At 43.4% G+C, this 27,022-nt stretch overlaps 1 protein-coding gene and 1 long non-coding RNA gene across 16 annotated transcripts in view; one reads left to right on the forward strand and one right to left on the reverse strand.

Moving 5' to 3' along the window:
• The first annotated feature begins 2,440 nt into the window (after window positions 1-2,440).
• Window positions 2,441-27,022, forward strand: part of LOC119878795 — a 46,077-nt gene continuing 21,495 nt past the window's right edge. For 5 of the 15 annotated variants that reach the window (XR_005387148.1, XR_005387149.1, XR_005387147.1 and 2 more), the window contains exons 1-5: window positions 2,441-2,518; window positions 2,867-2,910; window positions 5,349-5,522; window positions 12,243-12,356; window positions 17,660-17,746. This is a non-coding gene — a long non-coding RNA (uncharacterized LOC119878795). Of the gene's footprint in view, window positions 2,519-2,616; window positions 2,725-2,866; window positions 2,973-3,401; window positions 3,594-5,348; window positions 5,523-7,158; window positions 7,223-11,176; window positions 11,460-12,242; window positions 12,357-13,181; window positions 13,217-17,659; window positions 18,010-27,022 lie in introns of those variants that run through there. The other 10 variants (XR_005387152.1, XR_005387153.1, XR_005387151.1 and 7 more) reach the window with 9 other exon arrangements.
• LOC119878794 (leucine-rich repeat-containing protein 37A3-like) overlaps window positions 18,066-27,022 on the reverse strand; it is a 38,358-nt gene continuing 29,401 nt past the window's right edge. Inside the window, 4 exon segments of the mRNA XM_038589363.1 lie at window positions 18,066-18,400; window positions 18,799-19,262; window positions 19,265-20,593; window positions 22,781-22,899. Of these exon segments, the coding sequence (XP_038445291.1) occupies window positions 18,170-18,400; window positions 18,799-19,262; window positions 19,265-20,593; window positions 22,781-22,899 (2,143 nt within the window). The 3' untranslated portion in view covers window positions 18,066-18,169.

The following is a 27,022-nucleotide window of genomic DNA, read 5'->3' on the forward strand; positions in this document are numbered from 1 at the left end:
TAGGTAAAATGGTTAGTAATAACACACTCTCAAGAAATGTTGGCTGCTGCTGTTGCTCCTGCTCTGCTATTAACTATGCAGAGCTTTTCTAGAACCCGTACACCAAAGAATATGCTAAGTGGATGGGCACTACAGCCACTTGTCAAGTCCTCTGCTCAGCAAAAACATTCCTGGACTCCATGGGCAGTCCCTCTGGGGACATTCCCAGGCCTTGCATAGGAATAGACGTCCTGTGAGTAGAGCTTCCCCACCCTGGAGCCCTGGCCAGACCTTGACAGTCCTCGTGGCAAATGTTTTCTGAGTGACTCCTGTCATCATTGCACCAGTAATGGCTGTTGATCTGGAAGCTGCCGTCTGCGTTTTCATTTCCCTTCGATATGTTGAATCTGCTTTCCACAAAAGCCAGACATAGCCCTTCAAACAGGGAGAAGAGGGTTTTTAGAAGAGGGTTTTATGTTTTTAAAAGAGTGGTTTTTTTTGTTTGTTTGTTTTAGGGTTATTGAGCTGAAGGAGGAGGGAGATGGAGAGAGGGAGATCAGGAAGCGGAAGAAAGACAAGAGGATAGGCACTTTTACGGAGGGATATTGAAGGTAGACAGGCATTCAATTTTCAAAGAAGTGAGACTATAAATGGCAAGCAAAGACATGGGTCTCTTTGGGGCCCTTTACAATTACTGTCAAACAGCCAATCTTTGGGCCTGGTCAGAACTTAGAGGGGATGTGAATCCAAAAAGCCCAGGAAATATATAAATGTTAACAAATGGGCCTGGGTGCCTAATGTCTATACTCTGGGGGAACTTGGCTCTCTCAGTTCAAGGGCAATCAAAATGGTCAAAACTTAACGATCCAGCACCTACAAAAAGAGGAAGCAACTCAAAAGCCTCCAAACCCACCTAGCCATCAGCTTCCCCAGGATCCACTCACCTACACTCTTCCAACATGTAACATCACGTCTAGTACTGTGTTCCCTGTGTTCAGTACTGGGACTAACTGCAATCAGCTCTGGCTGGGAGGAGCCCCGGTGAGGGTCGTCTCTAAATGCCAGGAAAACCTTCATGGGCATGGGTCTGTGACCACAGCCAACCCCACATAGTGCAACCCCCTGGGTTTCTACAGATTACAGTCCAAAAGGCAGTGATAAGCTTCCAGTGTCCCAGGCTGAATGAGTAGCCATCCCTCACCTTCCAGGTATTTGGATGATAAGGTACCATTGCAGCAGCCAACACAAGTAACATAATATGAATGCTAGAAACACAATCCTTGAGGACAGGTGCAGGAGAGCAGACATTCAGGAAAACCTCTTGAACCACGGGACATAGATCTCTACTCCTCCACACTTACTTACCATCTGAGGCCCTGTACCAATGGAGCTACTCAGTAACTACCCGGCTCTGAAAAAGCACCTGGATTGGCTGTTGGGGGGCAGCAGGTGGGGCTGGCAAGAGACTGCACTAAGTTTTCAGATCAGATGGGGACCGCATTAAGGGAAGAATGGGCACAGAGCTGAGAGGAAGAGATGGGGGCATGGAGGCCTCATTTTAAGAAGATTGGGTTGGGGTGGTAGGAACTGGGGCGGCAAGAGTCGGGGGCAGTTTAGCAAAGATGAAGTGTTCTCAGGATGGCTGCAGGTGGAAAGAAAGCATGTGGTGGGCTGGGAAGTGAGGGCTTGAGTCGGTGTGGACAAGAAGATGCATCGAAGACTTGGGATAGGGCAGAGATCAGAGCTATCAAGAAGGGGGTGAGCTCAACAGGGCATCCGCTTGGATGGCAGGCATTGAATAAGGGTGGGTGGAGGTGGGTGTTAGGGCTGAGCAGACCTTCCGGGACTGGGATAAGAAAGCTGGGTCAGAAAAGGGGAAAGCCATAGCGGTGGGGCTCAGGGGAGGTTGGCGTGGAGCACCGGGATTGCCACAGGGGTTGAGGGGTGAGGATGTGATGCCTCAGAGGGCGGAGGAGGGATGTGTCTGCGCTCGGGGTTGGAACTGGACTCCCAGGGGGTCAAGAGTGTGGCTGCATTGACGCGACGCCAGGGGCGAGGGGGTGGGGGGTACGTGCTGGGCTCGGGTCCCCGTCGGGAGAAGATGGAGGGGGCGGTCAGCAGGGGCTGTGCGGGCTGAAGGCTCGGCTCCGAGGGGGTAGGGCGCGGGCTTACAACGGGGAAGGCAAAGGGTTCTGAAGCAGGACAGCGCAAAGGCGACCAGGGGTCGGGACCACGGAACGCGCCCGGCCCGTTCGCATCTCGACCCCGCCCCCCTCCCCCCTCCTCCCCCTGACCCCGGACTCACCAGAGCGAGCGGGGAGGGGGCGGGGTCGCTCCTGGCCGCTGCAGCCTCTCAGCCTCCGACCCGACGCTCCGGCCTCTCCGCCACCGACGCCCGGAAACTGCGCTCGAGGCGCCTGACGCCAACCCGGCGGTTGGGCGCTCGGCCCCGCCCCGGCCCGCGGAGCCAATGGCGGGGCGGGAGGAGCCGCGGGGCGGGGCCAACGTTCCCGAAGCCGAGTTCCCCAAGGGCCAGCGGGTGAGCGGTCTGGGAGGCTTGGACTCCACTAAGGGGAGAGGGAGATCCGCCTGCAGAGGCGAGGCCACTAAGCGAGGTCACCGACCTAAGAGGAGCTTGCCCAAGGCCCGCCTCTAGCAGTGTCTGCGTCAGACTAGATCCCGGCTTCTGGGTCCGTGATCTCGCCTGGCCGCAGCGCCATGCGTGTAACGTTGGCCTCCTGAGGGGTAGGTTCCCACTGGTAAAATCAGACCAGTGACGTCTACGCTATTTTTGCCTCCCTGAGGGCATGGGCGCTGGTGGTGCTTGCAGCCCGGGGGCTCTGAGGGAAAAAAGTATACGTGTTTTGACCCTATCTTGTACCAACAGGGCGTCTTCAGCTCACCGCTCCCTCCTCCTCGGGACTTTCTCAGGTACCTGCCCATCAGCCCCTGAGGCACAAACCTGGAGGATCTGGTTCTTCTCATCTAGCCAGGTCCTTGTGTGTCTGCTTTCCTCGGTAGAGTTGACATTTCTTTTGCAGGTGGACTCAGAACAAAAGGTCCAAAGTGTGTGAGAGGGGGGATGTCTGCTTTGGTCACTTCTCACCTGCAGGCTTTGGTCCAGCGGGGAGCGTAGGGCCTGAGTGTGGGGACAGTGCCCAGAGGCAGAGGTACTACTAACTGCATGTCCAGGGGGACTTTGGGAGTATTTATAGGGCTGGCCTGGGAACAGGGCAGCTCTTGGAAGCAAGCTCCACTGACCTGGGCCAGGGGTTCTGTGACCGTTTCTGGGAAGGTTCGGGTTCAGTGCCCGTTGCCGTTTATAAAAAAAAATGGCTGGTGGAGATGTGGCACCTGAGTGTGTGGGGGCTGCTTCTCTGGTAATAATCTCTCCGGGAGTGAGAACCACTTCTCGGTTTCAGACTAGATGAGGCTGAGTGCATTCAGTATGGGTAATAGTTGAGGACGGGGAGCCTCGGTGTCCATCGGAAGATGAATGGATAAAGAAGAGGTGGTTCATGTATACAACGGAATATTCCTCAGCCATTAGAAACGACAAATACCCACCATTTGCTTCGACGTGGATGGAACTGGAGGATATTATGCTGAGTGAAGTAAGTCAATCAGAGAAGGAAAGGGAGGTGGGCGGGGGGTGGGGGTGACTGGGTGACGGGCACTGAGGGGGGCACTTGATGGGAGGAGCACTGGGTGTTATTCTGTATGTTGGCAAATTGAACTCCAATAAAAAAATTAAAAATAAAATAAAATAAAATAAAAAAATAGTTGACGTGGGTAGTAGCCGGTTGGCTCAGCGGTTTAGCGCCACCTTCAGCCCAGGGCCAGATCCTGGAGACCCGTGAATGAGTCCCCATCAGGCTCCCTGCATGGAGCTTGTTTCTCCCTCTGCCCGTGTCTCTCATGAATAAATAAATAAATATTTAAAAAAATAGTTGAGGAGGAAGTTAGAAATAAAGAGATAGAGGCAAAGTATTTTCTGGGTGTTGAACAAGGTGGAAAGTAAGGGATTTACTAGGGAAATCCCATTTCCTAGGCAAAAGGATAGTGTTTCTGGTAATAATTAGCACATTCAATACCATCAGTGTCTTGACTCAAGCATGCCCTCCCCCAAATGGAGCAAGCAAGCAATATTCCTCAGTTCTTCCAGTTTTAGTATGTGTGCTGCCGAAGTGAGCACTATTCCTCAGTTCTTCCAATGAATTTTTGCACAGCCACTGTCTGCAAAAGCTGTGGGAACCCCACATAGTAATCTTTTGTCTGGTTTTTCAGGAGCCCAGCCCTTGTCTCTTGGTCTTCTCTTACTTCTCCGGCCTCTCAGCCCCGCTGCTTGTCTTCCTCTCTTCATCTTGCTCTGGTGCACATTTTTACCATTCATGGGCCATGAGTCCACGAGGTAGTTTCCAGCCAGAAAAAAAAATTCACACTGCTATATCATTTGAACAGTAATAAAGTCACATGCAAAGAGAAGAGAGCTTGAAGGTTATCCTGGAAGAGGCAGCTTTTATCTGAGTCTTGCAGGTGGATAGAGGAAGGGGCATTGCAGGTGAAGAGACTGGCAGAGAAGTGGCTGGTGGGTAGGAGTGCAGGCTGAGCTCAGGGGAGGTCCCCAAGAGTGGAGAGGAAGTTGGACTTAAGAACAGAGTAAGGGGATGGGGCTAGGATGGGAGGGGAGATAAAGACAGATTGGATGAGGGGGGAAAGGAAGGATGCAGACACAGCTGGAGGCCTGTGCAGGAAGGGCTCAAACACTAGCAAACTCAGCTCACAGGCCACTGGTCTGTCAGCTTAGATTTCAAGAACTCCACAGACTTATTTAAAAAGCCAGGTAGGAGAACTGCAGGTATCTGAATTCCCTGCAGACAGGTCCAAGGTGTAGATTCCTGAACCCCATCCCTTCCCTGGAGAGTCACTCTGGGATGGGGTCCAAGAATTTAGGCCTAACCACCTCTGCTGTCCTCTGCCCTCAGCACCAGCGGATCCAAAGCATAAGAAAATATAAGAACCTTTGTCTTATTTTAGGAGCTGAGGGGTAAGGGATTATTAACATTTGGGCAAAAGAGAAGCTTCTATTGTTTGCTAGATAGGAATTGTGATTGGTCCTTGTCAACCACTGGGAAGGTAGGTTGCCATTGTTATCTTCAATAGCACAGATAAGAAAACAGGCTTCAGAGAGAGGCTAAGTAACTTGGGGTCCCAGGGCCTCAGAACTAATAAATAAATGGTAGAGGGAGGACTCTCACCCAACTCTAATTCTAATTAGAGAGTTAGCATAGTTCAGTGGCAGAGCAAGTGGGCTTGGTAGGCGGTAATGCTTAGGTTTGAACACCAGCTCTACCCCATACTGTTTACAGGACCTTCCCTACACTAGTGTGGGCGTTCAGGACAACCAAGCAATGTGAAGCTATGGTTTTCACAGGCCCCTTGAGATATAGCACTGAAGATTGGCAATTAGAAAACAGAAGTAAAGGCACAACACACTATGGCCTCCTAGCCTCAGGCAGAGGGGCCAGAGGGTGTGACTTCAGGTAAGTTCCCAAAACTATCTGAGCCTCAGTTCCTCATCTGTAAATTGGGGAAAATATCAGTTGACCTGAGGATTAAGATAATATCCTTAGGAGAGTTTCTGGCCTGCTGGAAGCACTTGAAGATGACTAGCTATAGGGCACCTGGGTGGCTCAGTTGGTTAAGCCTCTGCCTTGGGCTCATGTCATGATCCCAGGGTTCTGGGGTCCAGCCCACAACAGGCTCCCTACTGAGTGGGGAGTCTGTTGCCCCTCCCCTGTGCCCCCACCCTCGCTCGTGCCCTCACTTGCTCTCTCAAATGGATAAATATTTTTTTTAATGATTTTGTTTGTTCATGACACACACACACACACACACACACACACACACAGATGCAGAGAGACACAGGTAGAGGGAGAAGCAGTCTCCATGCAGGGAGCCTGATTTGGGACTCGATCCCGGGACTCCAGGATCACGCCCTGGGCTGAAGGCGGCGCTAAATCGCTGAGCCAACTGGGCAGTCCTGGATGAATAAAATCTTAAATAAAAAAAGAAAGACTAGCTATATTATTATTATAGTTTGGGCTAATTCTCACCTTCCCAATCCAGTCAGATCTGTTTTTAACTGCTTTCTGAACACTGGAGTGGGAGCTTTTTTTTTTTCTTCCATTTTTTGAGAGCCTTTCTTATTTGAACCCCAGATATATCCTTACTTGGCAGCTGACTAAAGTCATCAAACAAGGACTAATGCAACCATTTCTCTCAAAAGTGGAATAGCTAATGTTCCCCCTGGATTCTGTTGTAGGAAGTTGGTTCTTCCCACTCTTTTAAAATATGGCAATTAGAATTAGGTGCCCTATAGCTAGTCATCTTCACTGCCCTAAAATATATTTTCCACCCACATGCCCATGTCTGGAATTCAGTGGTGATGGTGGCATTCTTTAGGATTTATCCTGGCTCTCTTTTTAATTATTAATTTGTCAATTATACCTCAATAAAGCTGGACAAAAATAATGAATTTTTAAAATTCCCCAATAGTTATTATTATTATATATAGTTTACAGTTCAAATAGTATGACATCAAATGGTGAGGAAACATAATGACCCACAGCAGTTTCTTCCCCTTGACCATCCCCACCTTCCCTCCTGAGCCAGCTCTCTGGGCATGCTTACTTCTAGCTGAATCTTCTGGTGCTTATCTCCCCACCTATCTTGGTAATTCTAGCTTTGGATTTATCCATTTTAGACACTGTCTGTGGACTTCCTATTATCACAGGCAAGGAGTTAGTTCTTTAACACCCCTGTCCGTTCTTGGGGTTTAGTTATGCCACTCTTTCCTGATAATTGATAGTGTTTACAGAATTGTGATTATGTAACTATTGTTCGCCTCCAAGATACAGCTCCAAGCAACCCAAAAAGATGACTTTTGAGGATGGGCTTTCTCTACTTTGGTGTAGAGTTAGAATGATGAATGACCATGTTTGCAGTCTTGGAGTCTGCGTCCTTCAGAGCCTGAAGCCAAAGGAAAGCACAGTTGAGGGATAGATGGGGAGAAGATGACTTGTTTGAACCCTAGATGCAGGCAGCTTTAAGTACTTAGGCTTCCTGGTTATATAAGCTAATTCACTGTATGACATTTTTGGTTCAAACATATTTTAGTTGGATTTCTTTCACTTGGAGCGTACAGAGCAGTGACTGATACATATGGTCTTCATAAATTTGGGCAAGTTATACAAAACGTATATGTATGTATATATTTACGTATGTATATGTGTATATGTATATGTATATGTATGTGTATGTGTATGTGTATGTGTATATGTATATGTATATGTATCCTGACCAGCACAGCTCACGACACTAGGTTCCCTCTCCCTCTGCTTTTATCAGCCAGAGCCTGAGGTAGCTTGACATTGAATAGTACCATTTAGGGACTGGAGGAAGCAACTTACCATGAGTCACTGCCCTAAAATATTTTTCCACCCACATGCCCATGTCTGGAATTCAGTGGTGATGGTGGCATTCTTTAGGATTTATCCTGGCTCTCTTCAAGTGGTTCTCCTTTGCAGTGAGAAGTCTGCAGGGAAAGGCAGCATTAAGGTAGAGCATCTTGGGCCAGTTCTGCTTTTGCCCTGAGATCTAGCAAAACAGATGATGAGGGGGCCAGGGACCTTGTGGAGCCATGGGAGCTCTGATGGTCAATTTCACTGTTCTTCAAATTGTCCCAAGTCCATGCAGATCCCCCACTAGAGTCGTGCCTTTTGACAGCCTCCCTCTGAAGATATTTCAGGCAATCAGAATCTTTCCAGTTTCAAAAGACCTATAGAGAAAGAAATTTCACTACCCTGTTGTTTAAGATCCATTCATTCATTTATTTATTTATGTATTTTGAGAGAGAATGTCAGGGGAGGGGTAGAGGGACAGAGAAAATCCTCAAGGAAACTCCCCACTCAGTGCAGAGCTCCACACAGGCTGATCCCAGGCCCTGAGATCATGACCTAAGGTAAGATCGCTCAACCAACTGAGCCACCCAGGCTCCCCTCACTACCCTGTTTTGATGTTTAACTTGTAGAAGCCCTTACTTCTGGAGGTCCCTGTAGGAGGCAGTGGATACAGTTTTTGGTGTAGACAGGATCTAGGTACAAATTCCTGCTCCTAATGGCACAGTCCCTATGCAGGCTATGGGGCAAACTCATAGTACTATGTGTTGACCTTTAGGAGGTCAGTCTGTATTTCATAAGGAAATCATATGTGGAGAATGAAGAAATGGTCTAAAATTCATCCAGTAAGATCCCTGAGGCATCACGTGGGCAGGGTCCGCTACTAGGCATTGGGGAGAGGAAGATGGGATTCTTGCCTCGTCAGGGTTCCTGACCTAACAGATAACTGCGGTGGGGCCTTCACATTGATGGGTGCTATCTTTCACTCTGTTGCATTTACAGGGACACCTAGAAGAGGGGGCCTTGGTGTGTAGTCTAAACCAGGACTCAGTCACATCCTGAGTAGACAGGATTATTGGCCCTCCCTGCACCCACACTCTTGCTGTGTCTCTCTGTGGGCAGAGTGTACTTTCCTGTCCCCTGGCTCGGGGATTGGCCATGTGACTTACTTGGACCCATGGACTAGGCAGAAATGAAAGTATGACAGTTCTGTGTCTAGGCTTGGAGAGGCCCAATGAAGTTTCTGGTTGGCCTCATATGCTTCCCTCGGGTTGCCGCTGCCTCTTCAGCCTGGGCCCCAGAGCCCACCCAGGTGGAAAAGAGCTAGCTAGCCCTGCTGATCTGCAGACTAGCACGGAGAAGCAGTGCTGACCCAGCCAGCAGAGCATTCAAGTACAGCTGGACCAGCCATCCTGTGAGAACCGGTATTCCAGTTCACTGAGTTTGGGGATGGTTTATTAGTTAGCATTGTTGTGGCGAAAGATAACCAATACACGTTATTGGTTATAACGTTATTGGTTAACCTTTATTAGGCTATAGGTTCAGCCACTGTAGTAGAGACCCAACACAGCAGTGGGTTAAATAAAAAAGAAGCTTACTGATCTCTCATATAATGATCTGGTTAAGTACTGTAATCCAGGGCTAGTTTGGTGGTTCATGTGTCAGGGAGCCAGGCTCCTCCTATTTTACTGCTCCACCATTGTAGGGTGTAGCCCTCTCTACATGAAGCCTTTGTATTGTTCACCGGTTGAAGTCTTCATTTCCCTTGGCCCTGTAAGCTGAAACACTCCACAGTGTGGCGCCAGACCCCTCTCCAGTGCTACACTGGAACACATTAAGGCTCACCTTGAAGCACCATTCCTGCTTCTGCTTCAGACCTCAGGACCTTTCCTCTTCTTGAATGGGTGTGCCTCCTCCCACACCCCAGGGGGTGCCCCACCACTGTCGCCCAGGTCTCAACAACATCTCACCCTGACTAGGACCTCAGGGGCCAGAGCTGGTCATGCCTGGCGCTTCCCAGGACTGAGAGGCCCTGATTTCCATAGTGGCAGCAGCCAGCCAGTGTGACTCTTTGAGACGCCAAGGGTGAGAATCTCAGTCGTGCCTTTTGGTCATCTTCAGTCTGTCTTGCCCGCCTCTCACACCCTCAAATCCCTGCTGACCTCTGGTCCTGAAGAAGCCAGGGAACCTCTGCTCCACCTCCTGGTTCTCTTTGCACTAACTACGCCAGTAGTTTGGTGAGCATAAACAGTCTTGTTAGAATGGTCCCTCTGTTTTGGAAATCAGCTCAGGAGGGGTGGGCATCTGAATGGTAACAGATTCTTTCTCTAAACTCTAGCCAGGCTCCTCTGAGCCCTCTTCTTGATTCAACCTTATTTGGCTTGTGAAGACTTGAACAAACACTAACGTAGTTTTCAGCAGCTCATGACCACTGCCCTAGTAAGACCCCAGTCTCCCTTAAAGTGCCTGCCCGTGAAACTCAAGGCTGTCTAAAGAATTTGTTGCTTATTCCAGCCACCACCTGAAGATAAGGCCCCTGTTTCCCAGTTTCTGTGAGAGAGTAGGAGTCTAGCTTTGGTAAGTGCCAGTTAGCAAATCCAGATGGTTTCATATGGGCTAACCCCCTTCCTGCCTTTTGTAATCTTTGGCTTCTGACTATGGAGCCCCTACTTCCTTCCCTTCCCTAGTCCCCTCAATCTCCCTGTGCAATACTCAGTCACTCTGTACTTATCCCAGTTGAGTTCTGTTCATGATGAACTCTTTTCCTGTGCCACTGCAATATTCTATGACTTTGGAAATCTGTCTGGACCACTTTAAGTATGCCTGGTTTGGTTTGTTTTTGACAGGGAGATGTTCAGGATCAGCTTTTAAAAATTAATTTGCTTATTTTTCAGGATCAGCCTTTTATTATTTTTTTAAAATTTTTATTATTATGATAGTCATCCACACACACACACACAGAGGCAGAGACACAGGCCAGGGGAGAAGCAGGCTCCATGCACCGGGAGCCGACGTTGGATTCTATCCCAGGTCTCCAGGATCGCGCCCTGGGCCAAGTCAGGCGCTAAACCGCTGCACCACCCAGGGATCCGAAGATCAGTCTTTTAAATAAGCATCCCAAGGATGTTTGAGTTTAGAGGTCCAAAGGCCATAATTTTTTTAAAAAAGATTTTATTTATTTATTCAGTGTGGAGAGAGAGGAGAGAGGCAGAGCACAGGCAGAGGGAGAAGCAAGGCTTCATGCAGGAAGCCCGATGTGGGACTCGATCCCAGGACTCCAGGATCACGCCCTGGGCCGAAGGCAGGCGCTCAACCACTGAGCCAACCCTAGGATCCCCACAAAGCCACATTTTTAGAACTCTATTTCCCTATGGACACCGTTTCCTCTGGCAGCCCTTTTGAATGGGGGCTATGTTTTCTCAGATACCTCACTGCCATTAGTCCATCCAGCTTTCATGCCAGTGAGAACATTCTGGAGGCAAACTAAGAATCAACTCCAAGTGCTTCTCCAGTCACCTCTGGGGATGACTGCATGTGATTGGTATCCAATATCTGTACCTTACCCTGCTGCCCAGCTAAAATGACACCTTTTGTGTTTCTGACTTAGCTAGCTCTCCACCAGGGTACGACTACTCCATGTAGACAACACCTTCCTTTTAGAAAGACGTTGAAAACCCACACATTTTTAGATAGTATTGGTTGCTTCTAGCTACCCACTTCCTATCCTTTCTTTGCAGGTGCTAGAAGCCCACAAACCACATTTCACAGATTCCCTTGACAGCAGAGTTCTGCCATAAAATCTAGGGGGTGAAAAGGAGGTGGAAACCATTCTTTCCTCCTCTGCAGTAGCAGATGCGCAGGCTACATGTTGGGACTCCATGTTGCCAGTCACAGGCTTGGGACCATGGAGTGCTGCAGTGACTTCAGCAGTGGGTTCCCAAAATGTACTGACTTTTGAGTGGCAGCAGCAGCTTTGAATGTATGGAAAGCAGCTGTGGTAAAGTAACCTGAAAAAAAAAATAAAATAAATAAAAAATAAAGTAACCTGACATTCACCACTGCTAGCCCCACAGTGGTGAGCATCCATTCCTTGTAAGACATTATGACTGGAGCTGATACCAAGGGATGGATGCTTAACCATCTGAGCCACCCTGGCATCCCAGAAGTGGAGGGAGTTGTGCTTCTTCCACAGATTGTGCTTCATTATCCCTGTGCTTCATTATCTGTGTTGGTTGAGGAAGGCAGTAGTAGGTTTGGTGGTGGGCGGCATTGGGAAAGAGCCTGGTAGCACACATCTGACCCTCAATGGAGTCAGGAGAGGCTAGTAGGGTGGTCCATGAGAATGGGTAAGTGGCACCACCAATATATTTTCTGAAATAAAGGAGTGAGGAGGGCAGTCTTGGGTAATTACCACCCTCACACATTTTTCTTTACCCTAGCCCTCCAGCCCCTCCCTGCTAGCTATCCAAGGGTTGGGATTATTTTTTTTAAAGAAAAGGAACAAAATACCCCAATGTGAATTATCTATAGCTTGTAACAATGAAGAACCCCCTATGCCAAGACAGGGCATATATTTGTGTATGAGTTTGAGTGCTTGGGAAGAAAAAGAGGCCTTAGCCCTACTGTGGAGCTAGGCTCAGTGATCCAAATATTCTGGTAATGCTAAAAATCTTACAAGAGGGGCCAGAAACAGATGATCTTCTATGGGCAGGTCAAGCATGTTGTGAATAACTTGTATTTGGTGAACCAGGGGGGAGAGCACCAGAATAAACTGCCAATTGATTTAATAGATATGTTTTCCAGTTTTCAGACACTGGTTTTATTGGGGAAACGAGGGGAAGATACTCCTATTCATCCTTCCTTGCGGGCACTGCCTCTTGTGGAAGTACAGTCTCCCACGAGGGATTCTAGATTCAGGTCTGTTCCTCTCACCAATGTCCCCTGTTACCTGTATATACATGTTTATTTCCATTTTAATTCCTTACCACATGGCTAGAATTGGTTATTAATTTATACATTTTTAATATGAGAAAAATAAGTATTTTACAAGCAATGCTGAGAAGCCATTATCAGAAAATAAACTTTATGGTGGGAATGTGAACTAGTGCAGCCACTCTGGAAAACTGTGTGGAGGATCCTCAAAGAGTTAAAAATAGATCTGCCCTACGACCCAGCAATTGCACTGCTGGGGATTTACCCCAAAGATACAGATGCAATGAAACGCCAAGACACCTGCACCCCGATGTTTCTAGCAGCAATGTCCACAATAGCCAAAGTGTGGAAGGAGCCTTGGTGTCCATCGAAAGATGAATGGATAAGAAGATGTGGTCTATGTATACAATGGAATATTACTTCAGCCATTAGAAACGACAATACCCACCATTTTGCTTCGACGTGGATGGAACTGGAGGGTCTTATGCTGAGTGAAATAAGTCAATCGGAGAAGGACAAACATTATATGGTCTCATTCATTTGGGGAATACAAAAAATAATGAAAGGGAAACTAAACGGGAAAGGAGAGAAAAAATGAAGTAGGAAATATCAGAAAGGGAGACAGACATAAAGACTCCTAACTCTAGGAAACGAACTAGGGGTGGTAGAAGGGGAGCTGGGTGGGTGTAGGGGTGGACTGGGGTCACAGGCACTGACTGGGGCCACTTTATTGGATGAGCACTGGTGTTATTCATATGTTGGCAAATGAAGACCAATAAAAAATTTTTTATATAAAAATAAACTTTATAGACAGCCTGAGGCAGGACAAAGTCACTTGAGACGATGACGTGCGAGTTCACTGTCGCTCTCCTCACCCAGGTCTTCAGCAGCATGAATCTGCAGCCCGATGCTTCTCTACTGGGGCACCACCCTTTCTCTCTGCAAAAAAGAAGAATGCCTTTAACTCTGTAAAGGAACAATTAAACTTTTCATAATTAACTCATTTTAGAAAAGAAAGTATAAATTGTCCCCAATCAGGTACCTGGTTCCTTGTTGAAAATCTCATCCTCATCAGAAGATCCCTGTCGTGTAGCTTCTGTGCCATGTTTTTCTTCCGTGTGGCATTGAGAGGTCTGTACATGTCCCCGAAGCCAAAGTGGCCGCCTTCTCCAGAAAAGCCCTAGAAAACAGAAAGGACATTGTTAATTCTGCATTTCCCCTGCTCTCTCCAGCCATGGGGACTTTATCTTCCCTCAGATTTACCTGATTCCTCCCGTTGGTTGAACATCTCTTATGCAGCAGAGACTTAAGGAAGAGCCTTGGAGGGAAACACATATGCAGACAATTAGTGATTCACGCCATTTCCATGCCTCTCACAATGTGTATCTCTGGTCCTATTAGGACATCTCAGTCCATAATCACAGGAAGCAAAATCACTACAGACCTCGGATCCTGAAAATAATTCCCACGCATGCTACACTTCCAGAATTTTCCCATGTCTGTCCATAATGGCCCCACAATTTCTCTGGGGAGGCCTTTGTATGTGGCTTGGCATTGAGTATAAGCAAGATTTTCATCCTGCTCACCTGGGCCTATGGCCAAGTGCCCCTCGTGCAGTGAACAGACTGTGCAACTATAACACAGAAGCACCTTACTCTCTCCAGAAGCAGTTTACTTTGGTCCCCTTTGGACTTTGTCTCATAGGCATCATTTGCTGGGGAGGAGGAGAGAGAGGTGTTTCTATTTTCCTAGCTGCTGTATATCCTACAAGTTGATTCACACCAAATAAATGCACGAGTCCAACCAACAAAGTTACCTAACTCACTGACTTTCTCATTGCAGGCAGTGGCTAATGAGTGAGTGAGGAAGGTCACAGCCCAGCACTAAAACACAAAATATTATTTTTGAATATAAACAATATAGAAAGAATCAGAATGTATAGTAAGTTTGTCTTAGAAACTGCTTATGTTGGCTCGCCCAGGTGGCTCAGCAGTTTAGTAATGCCTTTGGCTCAGGGCGTGTGTGCGTCCTGGTCTGGGGATGGACTCCACATTAGGCTCCATGAGAGGGAGCCTGCTTATCCCTCTATCTCTCTGCTTCTCTCTCTGCGTCTCTCATGAATAAATTAAAAATATTTTAAAAACCTGCTTATGTCTTGACAGTATGTATGTACGGAGTTGTGACATAAAATGTAGCTCGCAGCCCAAGAACAGTATAATCAGAGGAGAAGTGCCCCCTCTGGAAAGGAACCATCTTCTGACACTCAGTAGCAGTATGCCCATGGGGCAATTTACCTTCCCTTTCTCTCCATTTCCTTATTATAAAAGGAAGAGAAAACTATTACCTAAGGCCCTCTCCCAGTTAACAGTCTATGGAGTCTGGACAAAGGGAATGGAGAGTGGTGGATCAAAAACTAGGAGGAGGAGGGAAGTTTCTGCCACTTTACAGGAAGGAGTCCTTATTTTTCTGCTTCCATCAGCCTTGAAGAATAGGCCTCTTAGCCCAAGACTCTGTAGCCAGGCCTGATGGTCACTACCAGCAGGAACCGGTGCACCCAACCCCTCTCCACCCCCTTTTTCTTTTTAACGGAGTAGTGACAGTAGATGCTCTGTGTCAGTTCCATTCTAACTCAGATTTGTCTGGGAAGCTAATTTTGCTGGATCCAGGCAAAGCATTAGACCAAATCAATATTCTTTCTGCCTTTGGTAGTTTCCTGGGTGTAAACAAGGGGAGTGAAATAGGAGTTCTAAAATCTAGTTCTGAAATTCTGCTTTAATAATTGCCAATTTACCTTGAGCCCCTTCTTCATCTTCCACTGGTGCTGCTCTATGAGAATAAATCTGTTTTGGAAGAAAACATATCACAGGTACCCATCTCAATAACCATGCCTCCAAATCTGTATTCATTCCTTTGTATTTTAAGTCTTATTCAGCCTTTTTGGAGAGCAGGAATTCTATTTTTTAGTAGTCCTTTGACTCTTCCATAGTCCCAACTTGGGAACTTGTGTGCAGCTGGCAATACATTTTATTGACTGTTTTAGATGACATCCAACAGGTAATTCCTAATAAAAATTCTTAGAAGTAAGAAAAGAAAAGTATCTACCAGAAACCTAAATAGCAACATTGTTTTAAAGTCAAGGACAAGAGTTCAATGCCTATTATTCCTGTTACTATTCATCACGTTGAAGAGGTCCTAATCAATGCAATAGGAAAACACTTCTTTTAAAGATTCCAGGCATCTCAATGCAATAGGAAAAATTAAGTATTGGAAAGTAAGAAACAAAACATATTGGCATATGAAATTATGGACAACCTAAAAGGCCCAAGAGAGTCAACTTAAATTTTACTGTAGTGGGATGCCTGGGTATCTCAGCAGTTGAGCGCCTGCCTCTGGCTAAGTGCATGATCCCAGGGTCCTGGGATCAAGTCCCACATCAGGGTCCCTGAATGGACCCTGCTTCTCCCTCTGCCTGTGTCTCTGCTTCTCTCTCTGTGTCTCTCATGAATAAATAAAATCTTTAAAAAATAGAAAAATAAATTTTACTGGAAGTGCTCTGAGAATTCAGTAAGATGGCTAAATACAAAATCAAGAGCTCAACATGCAAAATGCAATAGCTTTTTACGTTCCACAAATAACTAATTAACAAATGGAAGAATGGTTCCATTTATAATATCAATAAAAGGAAGGATACCTCGGTGGCTCTATGGTTTAGTGCCTGCCTTCCGCCTAGGGTGTGATCCTGGAGTCCCGGGATCGACTCCCACATCAGGCTCCCTGCATGGAGTCTGCTTCTCCCTCTGCCTGTGTCCCTGCCTCTCTCTGTGTGTGTCTCATGAATAAATAAATAAAATCTTTAAAAAAGATTAAAAATATCAATAAAAGACATAAAGTACCTAGGAATAAACTTACAGCAAAGAATGGGGAAGACCTTTGAGATGAAAACATTAAAACTCTTCTGAAGGACTTTAAGAAATGAATACATGATGATACCATGTTCCTAGAATATTGCAAAGATGTCAATTCTCCTCAACTCAATGCAATCCTATTCAAATCCCAAGATAGTTTTTCTTTTTTTTAAATAAAAACTGGCCAGCTGACATTTGGTAAAGGGATATGCAAGTCTAGCTATGAAATGTATGAAAAAGGAGATCAAAGAGCATGAGCGTAACTCTACCAGACATCAAAATAGGTTATTATAAAGCAATTGGAATTAAGTATATAGTGTGATATGGGAAAGGAAACTGGACTGATAAGAATCCAGATAAGAAAAGTATTTTAGAGACGCCTGGGTGGCTGAGTGGTAGAGCATCTGCCTTTGACTCATAGGGTGAACCCGGGTCTGGGGATCAAGTCTCACATTGGGCTCCCTGAGACGAGCCTGCTTTTCTCTCTGCCTATGTCTCTGTCTCTGTGTGTGTGTGTCTCATGAATAAATAAAATCTTACAAAAAAATAGTATTTTAGATCTGTTAAGAAAGAATGAACCATTCAATAAAAGATTTTAAAGTAACTGGGTATTTCTTTAGGGGGAAAATGTTAGATCCCCTACCTCAACCATACCTAAAAACAAAACAGATCTATACAGGTTGAAAAATATAAATTATAACAAATATAAGTATAGACGAAGACAGTATAAAGGCAACAAAGGCCTCGCTAACAAGACCCACATCCCATAGGCCACAAGGAAAGAACTCGCATATATGGTGACAGACTCAAAACATCTCCCATTTCTTGTAGTCTCGCCCCCTTCACCCTTGGATTGTTGGTCATCTTCTGGTGACTGATAAAACTCTTTTCATATTAAATATATTAATCCTTTCAGTGGCTTCCACTGAATTTCAGTGTTTCAAATGCTGGCCAGTGTTTTCATCTTTAAGGAGACAGAACAGTGGAATAAGAGCACAGGATTTGCAGTTAAGTAAAACTGGGTTCTGCTTTGGGTTTTGCCACTGGAGCCTTAAGCTGATCCCCTTTTATGTATGAAAGAGGGATGGTAATATTGTCCTCCCAGGGTTGTGGGCATGAAATTGGATATGGAAAATTCTTCTTCCTATGCTTGGCATAAACCAGTGCCAAGTCATTATGGAACTGAAGAAAAGGTAAACAGGCAACCTCCAGCACAGGTGACTATAAACATGACATGCTTTGGAGTAGCCTGATGCAGGATTTTAGCTACAGTATTTTAACCAAAACTATTCACATAATTCAGTGTGTGGAAAAAGCTGCTGAGTAAATCTAATTAATCAACAAGATGATATTTTTATCTTTAAGCCATGTCCTTTTTTCCAGGATGACTGATATAGCTCCATGAGGGTGGATACTATCTCTCATCATTTCAACCAAGGAAAGAAATCAGTGGTAGTCTGAAAGTGGCTGGTGAGTACATCTAACCACAGAATTTTGAGTTGAGGAAATGTTACTATCATGTTAACTTGGCCTTCTTAAACCTAACGTCCCAAAACAGTCTAATGGCTTGTTGCCTTGTTTATAATCCATAAATCACCTGGCAATGGAAAGTTCCTTTAAAAATCCCCAGAATAGGGCAGCCCCAGTGGCGTAGCGGTTTAGCACTGCCTGTAGCCCATTGTGTGATCCTGGGGACCCAGGATCAAGTCCCACATCAGGCTCCTTGCATGGAGCCTGCTTCTCCCTCTGCCTGTGTCTCAGCCTCTCTGTGTCTCTCGTGAATAAATAAAATCTTAAAAAAAAAAAAGAATTGCTTCTCTTTAAAAAAATAAAATAAAATAAAAATCCCCAGAATATACTTTGCAATAAAAGAATGAAGTACATGTCAGTCTGTCAGACAGAAGAGAAATACCAAGTATCAGTAAGTGAGAAAGTGGCTTTGATTTTAAGTTTGTAAATTCTGAATCTATTATAAAGACAAAAGATTTTCTGGAAATCTGAATTAATGGTTGTTCTTACCTCAATGAGACAGAAAACTATAATCAAAATCATTACTACTACAGTCACAGATATTGCCAAGATGAGTTTGTTGTTATAGCCATAACCTGGGACTTCTTTTGTTGGCTAAAAAAACAAAAAACAAAAACAAAGAACAATTTTTTAGAAATCAAAGAAAAGGATGAAAGCTAACTATTCTTAAGCTACTCTAAAACCTCATTCTTTCAGTGGAGTGGCGTATAGGTTCTTAAGAAATATACCAAATCTAATGTGTTATATAATTTTATCATTAGCCCTTTCTTCAATAATATATTTATCTTGTATGTTAAGTCCTCTTCTCATCTACCTGGGAAGAGTGGCACCATTCTCTAAATGAGCAAAGTGGCAGATCACTGTCTCAGCCAACATTAATGGCTAAGACAAGACCCAGACTGGGAGGCCCTGGTCCTTGTGCATGGGTGCTTTAATTGCATGTCCTAAACTGACTAAAAGTTCAGACCCCATCTTTCAGGAGTTATCCTCACCTCACTTGACTTCTGCTCTTTCTGTTCACTCTGGGCTTCTGTGCTCTCATTGATATAGTTCTCAGTCTTCCATTGGTCTGTATCCCACTCTGCCTTGGACACCTTTACTTCCTGCTGCTCGCTGAGAAGCTTCATCAGGAGGCCTGTTCTGGAGATAAGCTTGGCACAGGCCAGTTGCACATTGGTCTCAGAGCAGTCCATTTTCAAAGTCCGGATAACATGAGAAATGAGCCTTCTCACGTCATTATTCGGGATGAGGGACCGTAGCTGCTGGTTTAGCTGAATTTCAAATAGATCACCTGCGGATGAGAGCTTTGCAACACTGAAGCCTGTGGGCTTTGGGGGCAAGTCAGTGACCAAGTTGTGGTATTCCCATTGTGTTTCATTGGTTTGTTTAACAGTCGGCACAAAGTTGTCTCTGGTGGTAGTAGAATATGTATTGGAAAGATTCCTACGGTTGTGAATTCAGGGGGAGTTTGTTCTGATACAGTAGTGCTTCCTGGAGAAATAATTTCTTCAGAAGCATTCTGTGCAGTAGTGTTTTCTACAGTAGTGTTTTCTTTAGAAGGTTCTGAAAGAGTAAATAATTCTGGAAAAGGATTTTCCTGAATTCGTTTTTCTGAAGATGAAATAGCCTCCTGTGAAGGGGAATCGATGAGGCTCCTGACGGCAGGCAATGGAGGCCTCTGTGCAGGCATCAATCTATTCGAGAGTGAGTTTTTCTTTCTGAACTTTTTACTTTTTTTGGTCTTGGGTGTTCTTTGGACTATACGTGAGCGAATTTTATGGAAAATATACTTTTTTCCAGAATGCGAGACTGGTCTGGAAGCCTCCATTTCCCTAACTCTAGCATTCGCATCTTCTAAAACAACAATGGGGTAGGTTGAGTCTTCTGATTTGTTTTTCACCTTAGGTAGGGATTTTGGAGCAGTGGAGGCAGAAGGCTTGCCCATTATGTTTTGCTTCGGGAAAGAAGAGGCTGCTGCCTTGTGCTCCTTTATGAATGAAGACTCTGTGTGGACGGAGTTTCCCACTAATTTCCTGGGCCTCTGGGCCATGTGAAGCTCCTCCAGCTCCCTTGGGGATGGTCCACTGAGCCTTCTTTCTTTGGCCATGTTCTTCACAAATGACTGGGCACTCTGTTTCCCTTGGGTGCTCTGAACGTCCACTTCCTTGTAGTGCCTTTTCTGTAGGTCCTTGGGGCCCTTGAGAACACTGTTTTTTCTAAACCACCTCTTCCGTAAATTCTTAGCCTTGGGAAGGGTCTTTTCCTGTCCTTGGGCAGTTTCCAATTTCTTAAATTTGGGACCTAAAATCCCGGGAGGTATAAGCATGGCAGTTTTTTCTTTCTTTTTTACCTCATCAATTTTTTCTTGAATTTCTGCATCTAACAAATTTTCCAGGAAAGAGAGTTTCCTCAGTTTATTTTTGTAAGTTGAATTGTTGGGTCCAGGTTCAAGAGAAGGGCTCTTTGTGTTGTTTTTCAAGTAACCCACAGGCTTGTCTCCATCTTGAACATTTGAAAACAGAGTTTTAATGAATGGTAGTAATGTTGATTCTACATCTTCTACATTTCCCTCTGAGAAATAAGGTAATATGTAATTCAGCGCACTGATAACATCACTTTCATCATTAAAGTCTAACTGCTCATTCATAAAGGCTGACAGACCGATGCCATTTTTGTCTGAGGATGCCTTCTCTGGCTCAATTGTCAGCTCAGTACTGGTACTCTTCTTCCGGGCTTTTAATACCTTCATGAATGATCCTTCTACATTCATTATAGATGCTTTTTCATCTGTCAGAAAAAGAAGAGACTAGTTTTGATAATGAAAGGCTGATAGCACAGTTTTTGTCAGTCCGCAGTCATACATCCCAGTCATAAAAATTAAGAACCAGCAAATATCTGAGTACCATTATCAAGGACACAAACTCAAACTTGAACCTATATTGGCAACAACAAAAGGAGAAAAGGGTATTTTTTTAAATGGCTATTTCTTCAGAACCTTTCACAACGTGAATGACTACATTTAGGATTATTCCATAATCCTTGGTCTCCAAGGACCAATTATCTAGTACTTAAGAAAAGCCAAGTCTGGAAGACACTCAGCTAAACTGTCTGCAAATCTACTGTGACTCCTGGTATTCATATACCCTGTCCTGTACTGCTTCAGATGCAGTGGGAGCAGGGGGTTTCCTCCTTCTATCTCTTCAGTGTGCTTGTTTTCTTGCTACTACCACAGATGCCCATGAAAACACCCACTGCTAGTAGGGCCTCATCTGGACATGCCCTCTCCATCTACCCATCAATTACTATGCTTGGTCCCTGCTCCCATATATTGCAGCTCACACAAAACATAAGCTCTAGACAGAAAAAAAGCACTAAGTCCACCCTGGCTCTTTGCTTAAATTGGGCAGGGAACGAGTGTAGGCTAAGAGATTTTCCAGGTATGAGAGATATGCCAATGTGGAATGTTCGATAAATCAATGGAATAATACTTGAGGTTTTAAAATGCAGAAGGGATAAAGAAATTTTTTGTCAGAATGTGAAGAAATATACTTCACTTTCATTTCTAATATTTCTAGCTTTAGTTATTAGGGTACCATCCAGAGCTTCCCACTACATGAAAGTCAGCATATGGCTTGTGTACATGCACAGTATCATCCAACCGAGTTTCATTTCCAGAAGAATTAGAAGTATTTTCAGCGGTGTTGATGAGAGTCAGAGGAGGAGGTAATAAAGGTCACAAGAAAGGAGGAGCAACGGGCTTGTAGAGAGCCCTAAACGGGACACTTGAGTGCTAGGCAACAGTACTTAACACCTCTGATCTAATTTTTCCTCACCTGTAAAAGGAGGCTAAACATGCCTATTCTGCCCACCTCTAAGAGATAAGGGAGTAATTAGTAAAAAATTGTTTTGAAAAATAAGCAACATTGTATTTACAGAGGTAGCAAAGTGTTATTTATGATGTACCCTAGATCATTGATAGGGAACCATATTCAAGCTATCTGGGTGCAGAAGCACATTTTGGAAGTCATGAAGTTAGTGCCAATAAAACATAGTATACAGAAAAATACTTAAAAGTATCTGAGTGTTTTTGGATAGAAAAGCTGAGGATTCAGAAAAAGTTCAGAGTTGGACAGTCCAAGAATAGAAGAGTGCTCTGTATCCATAAGAAGGCAGCAGCTTCTGGTTAGGGAACAGGAACTCTCAGGCTCTGAATAAACTTTATCTATAAATCAGCATCACTTTTACTCTTGATAACTTGTAAAAACAAACAATAAACAAAAATATATCTCCACCTGTCATATAAGACAAGGGGGACCTGAGTTCTGATACATATGAAATTAGTTTACAAATTATGATGCATATGTTTTCATTTGGGAGTAATTAATTTAATAATGTAACTGAGAATCTGACTTATAACAAAGGAATAGTTCTTATAAATTTAGGGATTTTAAGGGTGCCTGTGTGGCTCAGTGGGTTAAGCATACAACTCTTGGTTTCAGCTCAGGTCATGATTTCAAGGTCATGGGATTGAGCCCTGCAATGGGCTCCACACTCAGTGGGGAATCTGTTTGAGATTCTCTCCCTCTGCCCCTCCTTCGACTCACATCTCTCTCTCTCTCAAATAAATCTTTGAAAAAAAAAGAAATTTAGGGGTTTGAACTGTAAGTGAATAAAAATAATGCAGTGACATCATTAGTTAAAAATTGATCATTGTTGATTAAAAATAAAAATTAAAACATAAATAAAATTTAAAATATATCATGAGGTGATTCCTGGTTGGCTCAGCGGTTTAGCACCTGCCTTCAGCCTAGGGCGTGATCCTGGAGTCCTGGGATCAAGTCCCACATCAGGCTCCCTATATGGATCCTGCTTCTCCCTCTGCCTCTCTCTCTCTCTCTCTCTCTCTCTCTCTCTCATAAATAAAATCTTTAAATATAAATATTATATATATATCATGAGGCAATTCAAACTCACCACAACGTGTGGCATTTGTCAAACATTCACCGTCACAATGCAGCTTGACTGTCTTGCAAACAACCTCAATATTATTTTTGAGTTGGCAGAGACAACAGGACATACGGCTAGGTAATATCCTATAAATGGAAACACAGAGCATTATATTAGTGGTAAAGGGGTTACTTGAGTAGAAGATTCAGGCCAAGGTCTTCACAGGGCTCTGCATAAAGGAATTCTTGTGGCATATGATGGTTGGGTAGGGTTGAGTAGGGACCAGTTGGCCAATTGTTGCTCATGAATATTATAAATAAAGAGAAGGACAGAGGTGCTCAACCAATAGGTAAGGATGGTAGGGGGTATGATATACCTAGAATAAGACAGAGATAAGAACTGGGTGACATTGATCAGTAGTTCAGTTCAGAAGTATCTCCTTCTGACCCAAAAGTCTCACTTTGGGTTAAGAGCATACAGGAAGAGGGTAGACTTCTAAGAAGAGTCTGAGTAAGTCTAAAATATGGCCCACATCAAGGATAGAAAGCAATCAATCAAAACTAACCCAAAATCTACACAGGTGTTACAACTAGCAGACAAGGATGTTTAAAAAGTTACTATAACTGGGGTGCCTGGGTGCCACTGTTGGTTAAGCATCTGACTTTTGGTTTCAACTCAGGTCATGATCTCAGGCTCATAAGATCAAGCCCCTCACTGGGCTCCTAGATCACTGTAAGTCTGCTTGAGATTCCTCTGCCCCACCCACGTGTGCTCTCTTCTTTCTCTTAAATAAATTATAAAATCTTTATAAAAAAAGTTATAACAATATTTCTTATGTTAAAGAAAACCAGACTGATGAGGCACCAGGGTGGCTCAATCAGTTAAATGTCTGCCTTCGGCTCAGGTCATGATCCCCGGGTTCCAAGATCGAGCTCCACATCAGTTTTGCTCCTCAGCAGAGAGCCTACTTCTCCCTCTCCTCTGCTCCCCCTGCTTGTGCTCTCACTCTCTGTCAAATAAATAAAATCTTAAAAAAAAAAATCCCAGACTAAGAAACCCATGTCTCTACTTAGTGAGTTATACAACAACTTCAAGTGGCCTAATATATGCATACATAGAGTCTACAAGGGAGAAGAAATATAATTTGAAAAATAATAGCCCCCAAATTGTCCAAACAGGTAACCCTAATAAACCCACAAATCCAAGAAGGTCAATGAACTCTAAACACAAGAAATATGGACAAAACTATGCCAAAGCACATCATAATCAAACTTCTCAAGCCATCAATAAAGAGAAAATGTTAAAAATAAGCCAAAGGAAAAACCTCCACACAACATATAGGGAAATAGAGATAACAATGGTAACATATTTCTTGTTGGAATTAATGGAACTCAGTAGAGCAACATCTTTAAAGCAGTGAAGCGGAGAGGGGACCAACAACTATCAAACTAGAATTCTATATCCAGATCTTTCAAAAATAAAAGCAAAACAAAAGACTGAGACATACAAAAGCTGAAAGAAGTCATCATTAGTAGATTTACACTGTAGAAAAGCTAAAGAAAGTATTTTCAAGCAGAAGGAAAATGATTGCGATAGAAATGTGGATCCACACAAAAGGAAGAAGAACATTAGAACTGGTAACTCCAAAGGTAAATACATAAGGTTTTTCTTACTATTTAAATATCTGAATACAATATGATTTCACTTATATGTAGAATCTTAAACAAATGAAAACTGACAACAAAAAGAAGAGAGAAACAGATTCATGAATATGGAGAACAAACTGGTGGTTATTAAAGTAGAGGGCGGGGATATGGTCAAAATGAGTGAAAAGACGTAAGAAGTACAAACTTCTAGTTATAAAGTAAGTCTCCAGATGAAAAGTACAATGTAGGGAATATAGTTAATAATACCGTAATACACTTATTGTGGTATTAATTCTTCAATCACTATGTTGTACATCTGAAACTAATTTAATATACATCAACTATACTTCCTAAAGGAGTTAACTTATTGTTTAAACAAAAAAATAATATAGTGTGCTGTTTAGAAGTAAAGCAAAATGTATGAAGACATTAGCACAAAGGCCAGTAAGGGAGAAATGAAGTACACTATATATTGTAAGGTTCTTATGCCAATCATGAAATCATATATTATTTGAAGATAGACTGTGAAAAGTTAAAGATGAACACTACAAGCCATTAAACTACTGCTAAACTAACAAAACCTGAGTTGTAATTAACTAGCCAACAAATAAAATTTAATTTAATTTAATTTAATTTAATTTAATTTAATTTAATTTAATTTAAAAGTGTACTCAGTCATCCAAAAGTAGGAAGAAAAAAGAAAAAAAATAGCAAAACAAAGAACAGATGGGACACATAGAGAGTTTAGTAGCTTTAAATGTAGTCATGTTAATAATTACATTAGGTGTAATGGTATAATCACCCTAATTAAAATATAAAAAAGCAAAAGCCAACTATATGCTGTCTATAAGAATCATCTGCAATAGAAATATACAAGTAGGTTAAAAGTATAGAAAAAATTGTGCTATGCTAACAGTAATCAAAAGAAACCTTGGGTGGCTACATTACTGTAAGACAAAGTGCATTTCAAAGTAAAAAAATATTACCAAGGATAAAGGAGGTTATTCCATCATTATAGGAATATCAACTAATAAAAAAGACATAACCTAAAAATTTATGCATCTGATAACAGAACTTCAAAATATATGAAGGAGAATGGCAAAGAGAGACAAATAAATACACAATTATAGTTGGAAATTTCAATATTGCTTTCTAAATAATTGACAGAAAAATATATAGAAAATCAGTAAAGATATAGCAGACTTGAATAACACTATCTACATACTTGACCTAACTGACATTATAGAATGCTCCACCCAAAATCAGAGTACTCATTTTTTTCAAGTAGATACATAATAGTTACCAAAATAGATCATAGGCTCATCTAATACCAGAATTCATGGGTATAACACAAGCCTCAATAAGTTTAAAAGGATTTAAGTCATTCAACATATGTTCTGTGACTACAATGGAATTAAATTAGAAATGAACAGATTTGAAAAATCTCCAAATTATTTAGAAACTAAACAACATACTTCTAAGTAACCCTGCCAGTCAAAGAAATCAAAAGAGAAATTAAGAGCTATTTCGTACTAAAACTGAAACCATGTCAACATATGGGATGTTGCTAATGCGGTGTTCAGCTTCCCCAGTATCCACTTTTAAGAAATTAAAAAAAGAAAAGAAAATTAATCATTGAATAAGGAGAAGAAATAGCATAATAGAGATCAAGGCACAAATAAAGAAAACGGAAAAGAAAAATAGAGAGGCCAGTGAAATGAAAAGACAGTTTTTATTTATTTATTTTTAAAAATTGTAATTATTTATTCATGAGAGAAAAAGAGAGAGGGGCAGAGACATAGGCAGAGGGAGAAGCAGGCTCCCTGTGGGGAGCTTGAAAAGGGACTCTATTCTAGGACTCCAGGATCACGACCTGAGCCAAAAACAGATGCTCAACCACTGAGCCACGCAGGTGCCCCAAAAGACAGTTTTTGGAGAAGATAAATAAAACTGATAAACCTCTAGGCAGACTGATTAAGACAAGACAAGAGAAGACATAAATTATCAGTATCAGAAATGAGAGGGGTCAGGGATCCCTGGGTGGCTCAGCAGTTTAGCGCCTGCCATCGGCCCAAAGCCTGATCCTGGAGTCCCGGGATCAAGTCCCACATCAGGCTCCCAGCATGGAGACTGCTTCTCCCTCTGCCTGTGTCTCTGCCTCTGTCTCCCCCCTCTCTCTCTCTGTGTCTCTCATGAATAAATAAAATCTTAAAAAAAAAAAAACAGGGGGTGACATGTCCCTTGTTTCTTTTCTTTTTTTTTTTTAAGATTTTATTTTTATTTATTCATGAGAGACACAGAGAGAGGCAGAGGCAGAGGCAGAGGGAGAAGCAGGCTCCCTGCAGGGAGCCTCATGTGGGATTCAATCCCAGAATCCCGAGGTCATGAGCTGAGCCAAAGGGAGATGCTCAACCACTGAGCCACCCAGGCATCCCTACAGATATTAAAAGGATAAGAAGGGAATATTATAAAATAATTTGTCAATCAATTCAAGGTGAAATGAACAGATCATAAAAGATGTAAACTACTCAAAAATAAATATGTAACTTAAATATCACTATTAAAGAAATAGAGTGTGTAATTTGCAACTTTCTCACAAAGAAAGCTTCAAATACACAGGGCT

This window comes from Canis lupus, unplaced genomic scaffold (assembly GCF_011100685.1).
Source record: "Canis lupus familiaris isolate Mischka breed German Shepherd unplaced genomic scaffold, alternate assembly UU_Cfam_GSD_1.0 chrUn_S1923H2122, whole genome shotgun sequence".
NCBI lineage: Eukaryota > Metazoa > Chordata > Mammalia > Carnivora > Canidae > Canis > Canis lupus.